Source organism: Microtus oregoni, unplaced genomic scaffold (genome assembly GCF_018167655.1).
Source record: "Microtus oregoni isolate MIOR12 unplaced genomic scaffold, Mior012 000072F_ref0000427, whole genome shotgun sequence".
NCBI classification, from domain to species: domain Eukaryota; kingdom Metazoa; phylum Chordata; class Mammalia; order Rodentia; family Cricetidae; genus Microtus; species Microtus oregoni.
This window is the reverse complement of record NW_024543979.1, coordinates 5639821-5652415: the sequence shown is the minus strand read 5'-3', so window position 1 is coordinate 5652415 and position 12595 is coordinate 5639821. Positions and strand designations below refer to the sequence as shown.

Here is a 12595-nt window from a genome sequence, read left to right as displayed (position 1 = left end):
GACAACCCTGGAGGGTAATAAATGCAGAGTGAACACAGAGCCAGAGTTCTCCATCTCACGTCCTGTGTCCATCCAGAAGCACTTTCTGAAACAACAAGGGACAAGTCCTCTATGGAAAGAGACAATAGACAGAAGAAAGCACTTGTCCAATTCTCTAATGAGTCAAGAGTTTAAGGCCAAGGGAAGAGGAGGCTCATGTAAGAAACACTTGGAAATGGCCATGTGAGGATCTCTCTTACCCACAGGATCCTACTCCATTCCCAGGTTCAGTCATTCTAAAGAAGGCTTTACAGCTTACATTCCACTTCATGTTATGTAACCTGTCACTTACTCAAAAATACAGATAGTTGGTGTGGGAGAATTATCTGTATTCTGTCAATCATGTTATAAGTAAACGCTGATTGGCCAGGCAGGAAATATAGGTGGGAAAACCAGACAGGAAGTAGAAATGATGTAATGAGAACAGGAGAATTCTGGGAAGGAGGAAGTTGATTCCTCCCACTCCTGCCCAGACCACCAAAGCAGCAGGATGTGATCTGCCCCACTGAAAAAAGGTACTGAGTCACGTGGCTAACATAGATCTGAAAAATAGGCTAATCAAGATGTGAGAGTTAGCCAGTGAGAGGCTAGAGCTAATGGGTCAATCAGCTTTATAACTTATAGAAATCTCTGTGTGATTTTTCTCTGGGACTAAACAGCTGGGGGTACCGGGCAGGACAAAACCCACAACAAACAAACAAGCAGCTGGTCCATGTTACAGATAGCAGCCACCTTGACCATGCATATTATATGGAACAGCTGATGGAGGATCATATAATTCACACAGGGATCTCTCTCCTCTCTCTCCTCTCTCTCTCTCTCTCTCTCTCTCTCTCTCCTCTCCTCTTCTCTCCTCTCTCAACTCTGAGTCTTTCAAGAGTTTTCTTCACATTACCTTGACATTTGCCACTTTATTCAGACACAGAAGTTCAAGGACCTCATCAATCCGCCTTCTTTTTTCATCTCTTGTCATAGCCATTGGCAGTCGAAGAGCTGCTGAGAACTCTATGTTGTCTCTCACAGTCACCGTGCGCATCACCACGTCATTCTTAAGGTTAAATGAAATTTTAAATTTAATTACTAATTGTTATTAGTAAGATGATGACTCTAACATATGTAACCTAGTCACACATAAAGCACACCCACTCTAATACTCTACTTTAAAATAGTCTTTCAATGTTACTAATTTCAATAGAAAGTCTGATGCAGTTATTTTCACCCCTTCCCATTAGCCTTCCAAGTAGAGTACAGGGGTTTTGGTGATTGTTACCAGGAATCATTTCCATAAGGCATCTTCTAAGTAATGTGAGAGATGAAGAAATGGCAAAATTAGAGAACAGAAGTCCTCTGTAAAATTAAATTACAGCTGAAAATATTAATATTGTGCCACAGATGTCTTACTCCAATCCCCTCCAATCTTCCTATTTAACATTGCCAAACCTCAAGATAATGAGTCATTGTGAAAAGCCAGTGTAGAGAAAGTATAGCCTATAAACATGTCATATAATGAACTGGAAACACATAGATCTATAAGCTGAACATATAACCATATAGAATCAGGGGAAATCTAAAATTATAAACCCACCAACACTTACCCGTGGTACGTAACCAGAAGTACATGTGAAATTAGCAGGTCGAGGTTTTCCATTTATCAAAATATCTCCCGATAATCCACGTGGATCTTTCCTTGCAGCTAAGACATCTAATAACCTACAAGGGTTACACATGTTGTGTGGTTTACTTCCTCCTTTCAGTAAGAGCTGTCAGTTTTCAGGTGCTCAGAATTAAAATTCTGTATATCCAAAGTTTCTCTGAAATCACACACACACACACACACACACACACACACACACACACACACACACACCTTTCTGTTCAGTATGTGCTCTAATAGATGCCATAATTATGAATGCAAAACACAATCTGTATGACCTTTGGAACTCAAACTGGTAATGTGCTTCTGTAATTTGAGAATTATTTCTGGTGATGTTTTCTTGCCCCCAGAAGACTTCTGATTCACCTTCCTAGTTTGAATACTATCTCCCCCATATTAAATAATAACAATATGACCCAACACCATATGTAAATTGCTCTATCATTTCCTATCACTAAGGTGACTTAGTAAGACTTCCTGTTTTTGGTATAAAATTAGAATGCATCCTCCTGCATGTAATCCACAGCACACGGGACAGGAGTAGATATACCCACATAACTTAAATAAGTCCCATAGAAGCGATTTTTACAGCACAAAAACTAGATGCAAAGGGCTTGCATTTGTTGTCTGTTATACTCACAAAGATCTGCTCCCATCTTGAGGTCCCATGATGGCATTGAGGCCAGGTTTCATGATCCCACTGTAAATACAAAATCACACTGGTTGATTTTCCTGTTTAAAAGAAGTTATATTCATTTAGGGTCTACACTAAACAGGATATTAAAGTTGGATGAAATTTTACACAAAAAACACAAACTTCTAAGAAAAATATTAATAGAGGTCTATTATTTAAAAAGATTTGGAATTCTAGTGGTGACTTGTCAGAAAAATGCCTCAGATATCACAAAGCCATTTTTATTTATTATTTAAGAATTTGTCTTTTTTGAAACATGGTGCATCTAAATTCTGTATCCTTGAAGCAAGTAGCAGGCTTTCAGGAGGACTCTATTACACATATGGCCTTTATGTGCCCAGTATATAACAGCTTCTTGCTAACATTTGATGAGCACTGTCTTCATATAACCCTGCTTGCTGCTTCGTAGACCTTGTCCCAAAAAGCAGTGACTCATGGAATATTAGTAACAGTGCTGCTATTATTAAAGTAGAATCAAACCAATATCAATGCATCTCAAGTAGAAATCTAAAGACTAGAAAGAAGCACTCAGAGAACAAGAGAGTGTTGTCAAGTTTAACACTCGAACCGAAAGAAAACAAAGCAAAACACGATCATCATTAAAATAGAAAAGCTAAGTATACACCCCCCAAAAATGATGATTTTCTTCCCTGATAAAGAGATTGGAATAAGCTCCGTTTAGGACTGGGAGACATCCCTCAAGTAGAGGTCATCATTTACTACTGAATAGTACAGCACAAACACAAATTATGTCAAAAATTGATTGATTGATTCAGAGTAGTGAATATCTAGTTTGAAAAAGGCATATTCTTATAGAAAGCATAGCTATGTTCCCATTTCTTATTTAATATTCTGACAGTGCCATATTCAGAATATCCTTTGCCCTGCCTATTTCCCTCTTAGTAAGAAAATGATGGAAGTTGTAGGCTGAGGAGCAGAAACGACCAGCGCCCAATAATAGAGGTTACGGTTGGGGTCTGAAGGAAGAGTCTACGCAGACTGTTGGGGAGATCTTGGCATGTGTGTGCCTTGTCCTCAAATTTGGTTGTAAATATGGTTCTCTTTGTCATGGAACAATGTGTGGAATGTTCATTTTAGCTCTTAATAAATTTGAGCAAATACGTGAGGACCTGGATTTTCTGCTTGGGACTTCCTCATTGTTTCCATCTCATCACTGGTAACTGACCCAGTCAGCCTGTTATAAAAGCTCACTTCAGTTTAGGGAGGGGATGTGTGCATAGATGTATACATAGTTCCTTAATATTTGCAAATTTCTAGGAATTAAATTTTCAGTATCCTCTATCATTCTTTGATCTTAACAGTAGTTCTTTGATATTATGTTTTTCATTCTTAATTTTATTGAATTAAAATAATTTCTTGGTTTTTTTGTTATATGTCTGTGGGTTTGTCAGGGCGATTTGTGTTTTCAATGAACCAGCTTTTGCTCCATTCATCCATTGTGTTGTTCTTCAGTCTCCACTGCATTAATTTCACTGTGATCGTGGATCTGTCTGTCTGTCTGTATAACAAGGTGAGGCTGGGGATGGTTCATTGGGTGAAGTGCTTGCTGTGCGAGGGTGAGGACCTAAGTTAAACCCCCAGAACTCACATAAAGTTGGGTGCAGTGGTGACACCTGTAACTCCATGCTCTATGGAGAGATGGGTGGGAGACAGAGGCAGGAGAATCCCAGGACACTTGCAGGTGGCTGGCCTGGCACACACTGCAGTGAGCAATGAGGGCATCTGTGTGCAACACGGTAGAAGGTGGAGACCAGTGTTCAGGGTTGTCCTCTGACAGGCTTGTGCTATGGGTGTGTCATAGCATCCACACATCTGCACATGTGAACATGAACACACATAGACTCATGCACATACATAAACAGAAGTAGACACGTACATACACAACACACTTATACACACACATAAACAGATATATACACATACACACATAATACAATTATACACACATGAACAGATATATTCACATACACAGACACATACATTCACATAAATGTACACACACACAGACAAAAATTATTGATAATAGAGGAAATCTAAATCTGTGTTTGTTTAAAGAGTTGTTCAATACACTGGTTTATTTAGTTCATGTACATACTTCATATTTGATAGTCTTTCTATCACACATGTTGTTTTACAAAATGCAAAGCCACTCTGAACTGTTTCCCGATAGCTGATATTATGAAAACTTAGCACAGCCTCTCCAGTCAATGTGTTCTGGTCACTGGTGTCCATTCCGGGAAGGTCAGTGGGATTTCTTTCTATCACTGGAATTGTAATAGCGTCATTATTGGAAGACATCTCCAGAGGTTCTTCCTTCCTGTAGAAGGAACAGCAAGTGTAAGTTGATAGTCCACACAAGCAGCATTATTATATAAGACAGAACACTTCAGGATTATTTTAAACTGTGCACTCATAGGCAGATTATAGCTCTTCTCTCTCTCTCTCTCTCTCTCTCTCTCTCTCTCTCTCTCTCTTTCTCTCTCTGTGTGTGGGGGGACACAGAGAGATTTGGCCAACTAACATAATAACTTGGACTTTCATGGCGATGAGGAGAAATTTCTGACTATTTCCAGCTTCAGACTGCACCTCTGGTCATCAGGCATCTTCAGACAGCCAAGAAAGTGAACTGCCGACAACGACATCATCATTACTGTAACAGATAAGTTTAAATTCTAGGAAGACTCAGATTTTAAAATGACAGCGATCAAGGAAAACAAATCTGTAGCTAAGAAGTTTAAGATTTTCAAGGAAACAAAATACAAATGAAATTTAAACATATCATTTCACAAGTTATTAATGTCTGCTTTAATTAAAGATATTTAGTGAACTAAGCTTATGAAGCAATTCAAAATGCCATCTTCAACACTGATGGTTTTCCTTTCTAATAGCTGACATCTTGGATGGGGAGCCCCTGCCTCTGAGGGACCAGACCCTCAGGCAAGCGTCCTCCAGGAGCATCCTTAAAGCAGACAGGGTGGAAGCAGCTGTGTGAAGAGCTCTGATGACAACCAAAGCAGACAGGGTTAAGGGACAGCAGCACGGAAGCAAACCCAACCCCTCCTGCCTTCCCTCCAGCCACAAGCCATGAAACCTCCCAAGCACAGGTCAAACTCCAGGAAAGGCAGGGAAACAAAAGCTTCTAAACAATATATAAGGAGACCTGTTATTCTTGAAAATTATTAGCAGTCTGTCATCAAGCAAATCTGGATCCTCAAAACAATGGCATGCTCTAAACCCTGTGCCTTGAGATCCAGAACGTTTAGGCTTTGGGAATTAGGACAAACCAAACTATGGGGTCAAACCTCTGCCATATTAGCTCTAGTCAGACATTGCTGGAAGAATGTTAAACCCCTCCTGTTCAAAAAATGTCATCTGAAATTTCAGAGAATTTCACAAGTATTCCAGTCTGCAATTAGGAATCATTAATAATATGACAATTGATTAGTACATTCAAAGACAGAAAGAAAAGAATTACAGATTTCTTATCACAAGAAATAAAATCTATTTTTAAAACAATCTTAATTAAGATTTCAAAAATGTATTTAGCAACCACTTAAACACTGATATCTCAAGAAGGAGAACTAGACAAATAAGACTGATACTGAAATGAAATCATTCTGAATGAGAATAATCATAAGAAAAAGGAATCCCCAAGGTGGGAAGACAGAGAGGTACAGGGGAGCATAAGGCATCTGCAGGACATGACGAAAGGGTCTGAAGTTCCTATACAAGAATGCCTGCAACAGGAGATGATGCAAAAGACAACAGCACATGGAGAAACCTGGGCCTGAGAGCACAGGTCAGTGCATGTTCAGCATTTGTGAGGCCAGGGAGCAACTCCAAGGTGAAACAGACGCCTGGGTGACCACAGGCTGGCAGGAGAACCTACCGCTCCTCTACAACTTAAATCCAGCATAGGTATTTGTAAATGGACACTGCCCAGTCCCAAATAGCTGACTTAGAAGCTGAATATGAATTATGAATTCTCAGTTGATAACTCAGGCTTGTTAGTAGGCACCTCTTATACTTAAATTGACACATATTTCTATTTATGCTTTGCCTTGTTGCTCATGACTTGTTAACTCATTTTCCACATGACCTGCTTGCTCAGCAGCTGACTGGCATCTTTCCTGACTCTTGCCTCCTTCTTCCCATCATTCTCAGTTTGGTTTTCCCACCTCACCTCCTGCCCAGTTGCCAGCCTGTGAGGTTTTTATTAACCGGTGAGAGTATTATATATTCATAGTGTAGGAAAGGATTGTTCCACTGCAGTTATTTTACCTGACACTGTCTCCTCCAGAATGGCAGAGTGGAACTGGGAATAAATGCACTGGATCAATGTCTGCCACAGGAATGTCATGTGAAAAACATGGATAGATACATGTGTGTCATCCACATGTTAGGTTATTGAAGAACAATGAATTCACAAGCTGCATCATCTTTCATGGCTTTCATTTCCCAGCACGTTTGTTTATTCTGAGGTTTGTGGCTTTTGGCAAGTGTAAACTGGTTCCTTCTCATCCTAAAGACCAACACTGTCTCTCAGATCTCAGACTGCATAAACCACAATGACACACAGTGTCACCCATAAAGGCTTACAGTGATGCAAGGGTTAAAGCAGAGCTGTGGAAGGGAAAACAGAGCTGATACACATGCAGCAGAGAGAGATGTTCTGGAACAGGGTGGTCAGTAAATAAACAGTTGGTTCAAGGCACAGTGTCAGTTCAAGTTAGAGAGATGGTTCCTGGGGCAGATTGCTTTAAAGCACACAGCTGACTCCAGGCATAGGAGTCTGAACAAATGGAAGCTCAAGTGGGACACTTCAATTAGGGCTGATCATGTGAGCAGAAGGCCTGGGGACAGAGTTAAGAGTTTGTTGCCATTTTGTGAGTGAGGCATACAATAGATGGCCCGATTATGGCTCAGTGGGTATGATCCAAGTGAGAGGATTGCTGCTCTCACTGCTCTGGTGTTTAGAACAAGCACACAAGTTTGGTTTCTCAGAAAAGGTCTTCAAACCTCCATTGGTTTAGGTGTTCCTGGACTGTTACATTTATAGGTAGTGTAAACAGAAGTTTCTGTCCCGCCCAGTCCTGCAGTCATTCATTCCCAAAGAAATACAGATAGACTTATAATAATTATAAAATATTTGACTGAGCCGGGCGGTGGTGGCACACGCCTCTAATCCCAGCACTCGGGAGGCAGAGGCAGGTATTTATTGGATAGATTGCTGAAGAAATTATTCAGGAGGTTTAGTTAAAAAGGATTTTTACTTCAAGAATATGGACAAGGAAATAAGCAAAACAATATAGGACATGTGCAATAGACAGATAATTTTTAAAAATGTAAATATTGGGAAATTTTGCAGATAATCTTTTAAGAATTCAGGAGAAACCACCACCAACAGACTAACTTAACTAAAAGATAAATTACCAGTACTTCAAATACAAGGTTAAAAATTTACTGCATTACGCTTTATTTGAGAGAAATTAAAAAAATTAGGATGATTCCAGGATATGACAGAAAGACCATACAGTAATATTTTTACTTGAATAGAATGCAGAAATACAGGCTAAAGTCATAAAAAACCTATTCATTCAAGCAATATCCTAAAATTCCCTATATCTATGAAGAAATTAGGACATCCAGGCAAAGAGGTGATTTAGACTACCACATAGATTGGACCAAAAAATAATCTTGTTATATCACACCGTTGGTAAAATTCCGAGTACAGAAGAAGAAAAGAATGCTGGAAATGATTACAGAGATCAGCCAAGTTATTAGCATATACCTGACTGGAAAACGAATCAGAAGAACAGCACATTCTTGACAGAAAGGCTAAAGGCAAGAGCGTGCAACTGTGTATTTTAGTTCTCAAAGAAAACAGCGGACAACCAATGTGACTACATGCAAATTTGTCCTTTATAAAGACCTTCAAGATGAACACAGCTAAAGCAATGCATGACCACAGAGGCAGCAGTGAAGAAGACATTCACAGGAAAATAAAAACTCAAAGGAAGAAGACAGAAAGCTATGATCGCTACAGGAGAAAATAACTCCTGTAGTTCTAAGGAATAAACAGCAGTAACAGTACATGTGCTGGTTAGTTTTTGTCAGCTTGACACACGCTGGAGTCATCTGTGGAGAAGAATCCTCAGGTGAGGAATTGCCTGCATCAATTGACAAGGCTGTGGGGCATTTTCTTGATTGATGATTGATGTGGGAGGGCCCATCCCACTTTGGGGTCCTGGGTGGTTAAGAAAGAAGGCTGCTCAAGGCATGAGAAGCAATTAGTAAGCCATCATTTCTCCATGGTTTCTGATTCAGTTCTTGCCTGAGTTCCTGCCTTGGCTTCTTTCAGTGGTTGGTTGTGATGTGGAAGTGTAAGCCAAATAAACCTTTTGCTCCCCCAGTATCTTTTGATCATGATGGTTTATCATAGCAATCGAAAGCAAAGTGCCAGTGAGCTAGCAAACATCAAAGATGAGAGAGAAAGAAAATATCACATGGTAATTGAAGCCAAATCAGAAAATGAGAAGTGAAGAGAAGCCCACCAATATTTCATTCATTTTTATTTAGTTAGTTACTTTTTTTTTTTTTTTACTTTTTTGAGACAGGGTTTCTCTGTAGCTTTGGAGCCTGTCCTAGAGCCCACTCTATAGGCCAAGCTGGCCTTGAACTCATGGAGATCCACCTGCCTCTACCTCCTGAGTGCTGGGATTAAAGGCATGCACCACCACCACCCGGTTAGTACAAACATTTTAACAGTAACCTAAATATAAATGGTCTCAATTCTAGAGTAAAAGATGCAACTGGCAGGCTGAACTGAAAAGCAGAAAACAATAACCAATTGAAGCAGGAAACTCAACTAGCTGGCAATGCATAGAAGTCTGAAAGTGGAAGGATGGAAAACGGCATTTTAAGCAAACAAACTGGACAGCTCCACTCCTACCTGACAAAGCATATCCAGCCAAAGTTAGGAAAAATAAAGATAACTACATGTTAATAATTGCAACACTCTATCACAAACTTTTAACAAATCAAAAAGGTAATTTCTTATATCCTATCAGATTATAATGGAATTGTAGAAAAAGTCAACAGCAAGAGGAAGCACAGAAACACATGATGAACGAACACTGTGTTTTTTGCAAGCATGGTCCAGCATATGCAAATTAGTAAGGGAAGTTCAGCACATAACATGATCAAGGATAAGACTAATATTCTAATCTCAGTAGATGAAGGAAAAAAAACTAAACTCATTCTTGATTACAGCCCTGAACAAACAGAAAGAGAAAACTTACGCCTACACACAAGAAAGGACACTGTGATAACACTACCAACAGCAATATACTGCATATGGAATAACTTAAATTAGTTTCTCTAAATGCAGGATAGACCCGAATGACCATTTCTCAACTATTATTTAATACAGAGCTTGGATCTTCAGAGAAATAAAATGAGAGAAGAAAAAGAGTGTTACAAGCAGGTAAGGAAGAAGTCAAATTACCCTATTTGTGGATGAAATGCTTATATATTGAAAATTCCAGTGGCTGCAAGACCACTTGCCTAGCATATGCAAGGCTCTGGATTTGATGCTCTGAACCACATACCAAGAAAAGGGCTCTGAAAACCACCCAGGGTTCAGCAAGAGGTCTCTGCAGGTAAACGTGCTAGAGACACAAGATTGGTGATCTGAGTAGAGTCAAAGAACACCATCAAAAGAAGAATACCTTTATAATCGAGCACCGAAGGTCACCTGGAAGCTGAAGAACCAGCTACCCTGGAGTACCCAGCAAAGAACAAAGTGTAGGAGAGATACCTCAACTACTTGGAAGAAAAGAACTGATTTTCAAATTTTATCCTATGATCTCCACACACATTGAACATCCCCCTAGTTCTCTTCCCTCCTCCTGGTGCCCTTAACCCCCCCATGCACACACACAAGTTAAAAATACTGACCAAGGCCAGCTGGACTGGAACTGAAAAAGCATGGGATAAAACCGGACTCTCTGAACAATGAGGACTGATGAGAAGCCAAAGACAATGGCACTGGGGTTTGATCCTACCTCATGTTCTGGCTTTGTGGGATCCTAGCCAGTTTGGATGCTCACCTTCCTAGACCTAAATGGAGGTGGGAGGACCTTGGACTTTCCACCTGACTGCTCTTCGGTCTGGAGAGGGAGTGGGAAAGGAGTGGGGAGAGGGGGAGTGGAGTGGGAGGAAGGGGAGGGAAATGGGAGGATGGGAGGAGGTGGAAATTTTTTTTCCAAGAAAAAATAAATAAAAAAAAATATCTAGAGAAAAAAAATACTGAGAGAAGCTGTGGGAAAGCATATCTGGATTAAATAAACAAAGTAGATTATGGAATATGCTTGCACACCTCTGAATATTCCCATAGCCACACAACTGTGCACTGTAAATCAGTGAGGTGTGTGATGCTAATTATACTATAAGAAAGTCACCCATACTCACTGCTGTCAGATGCAGGGGAAGAGGAGTCTCTCAGGCTGCTGCTCAGCTTGTCCTCAGCCTCTGTCTGCATCAGGAACTTCAGGGGAAAAAAGTGAGCCTGGGCGGAGCCAGAAGAGAGGAGTGGAGCTAGCGCCACCTGGTGGTAAATCGAGATTCTCGTGTACTACGTTGTCCTGAAGCCTCCAGTCTGCACTGAGCCTTAAGTCACAACCATATCAACTGGATGTTGGGGATCCAGGCCCCAAAAAGAGAAAAAAGGGAAGCAAAGGCATCTGTCTGTCTGTCTGTCTGTATTTTTTTTATTCCTTTTTTTTAATAGATTGTGGTGGGAGTAACAAACAGGAGAATATATGATTAACACAGTAAGGGACAAACACGATGGTCAGGGCAGCCAAGGGTATGGCTTCTTAAATGCCCACGTTGTTAATATAAATTGATTTATAGCTTCATTTTGTTTCTGAAGAAACCAATTGAAAAATAATTCACCATTCACAATTGTAAGCCCTATAACCTAGAAGTTTAGGCAGGAGGATTTGGCAGTGCTAACTGTTTGCAGCAACTTGGAAATTTGCCAAGCACAAGCACACCTGCCCTCGCCTCCACTGCCATATTCCTTGCTGCGTGGTGTCTCTTGTACACTTCCAGGTTTTGTTCCCTGCTCATGAGTTCTGGGCTTCTTGCTTCGTATATGAAATTGATTTAACTGCTTTTAATTTGCCAAACAAAGCATATTTCTCAGTATTTAACCAGTACCAAAGGCGGAAAGTTAAAGCTGCTCAGGACCTTTTGTGTGGCCACAGGTCTTTCGTTGCTAGTCACGACTCTGCAACCATGACACCTGCTGGACAGTAAACATTATTACACCTAAAACAATTTACAGGATCTCATAACAGATAATTAATAAAACAATATGGCAGACTACAATAACATTGAAACTTTCAGTAACTTTTTTTGCTAATACTATGGATTGTATTCTGCAAGACTTAAATGGTTATGGTGATACTTCCACTTATTGGATATTGGGACTCAGTTTTTTTCTTCATATTTTATTCTTAAGAAAGAATTGACACTTTTAGAAATGATACAGTCTTTAGAGACTAATAATGAACAGCTAGTTTACAGAATTAATACCATTGAAAATCAAAAGTTACCTGAAAAATTAATACTATTGAAAAGGGTAACATTAATTTGACAGACAAAATTGAATGCATGTCTAAGGGTACTGAGAAATAATCTGAAAGAATTCATACTGTTGAATTTGACAATCAAAATTTGTTGAAATTTTATGGTAGGTTAGCAGACAGAGTATCTCTCCAGGTTGGCAATCTGCATGATATTCAAATAATGTCCAAGAATAAGGTGTTATCTTTAAAGGAGAAACTTCAGCCCTCAGAATCACATGTGCAGAATGAGGACCAGAGGCTAGGTGCCTCAATGAAATCACTAGAAATATATATAGGTCACGAGATTCAGGCTTTACAAAAGACAGTAGTAAAAAGATTTGAAATGATCGGGGAAATTATTGGAGCTGATTAGCAGGGAAAGAAGACACAAGGACAGCAGTTAACATCACCAGTAGCTGTCAGAGATGACTTGCCCAGAGTTTGAGCTTCCTACCCTATAATCTGCTCTGACAAAGCATCAAGTTCTTAAAGCCCAAAAGGATCCAAAGAAGGTAGATGGATACCTATAGGAATGAATGATCTAAAAGAAAT

General features: G+C 39.8%; 1 protein-coding gene across 3 annotated transcripts in view; it reads right to left on the bottom strand.

Moving 5' to 3' along the window:
- The window catches only part of LOC121440968 (ATP-binding cassette sub-family G member 3-like), a 51924-nt gene extending 40970 nt beyond the window's left edge, over positions 1 to 10954 (bottom strand). For 2 of the 3 annotated variants that reach the window (XM_041642063.1, XM_041642065.1), the window contains exons 1-5: positions 10368 to 10417; positions 4504 to 4725; positions 2334 to 2393; positions 1635 to 1749; positions 935 to 1087 (exon numbers count right to left, since the gene is read on the bottom strand). In XM_041642063.1, coding sequence (XP_041497997.1) covers positions 935 to 1087; positions 1635 to 1749; positions 2334 to 2393; positions 4504 to 4725; positions 10368 to 10399 — 582 coding nt within the window. In that variant the 5' untranslated portion in view covers positions 10400 to 10417. Of the gene's footprint in view, positions 1 to 934; positions 1088 to 1634; positions 1750 to 2333; positions 2394 to 4503; positions 4726 to 10367; positions 10418 to 10880 lie in introns of those variants that run through there. The other variant, XM_041642064.1, reaches the window with a different exon arrangement.
- Positions 10955 to 12595: the final 1641 nt, after the last annotated feature.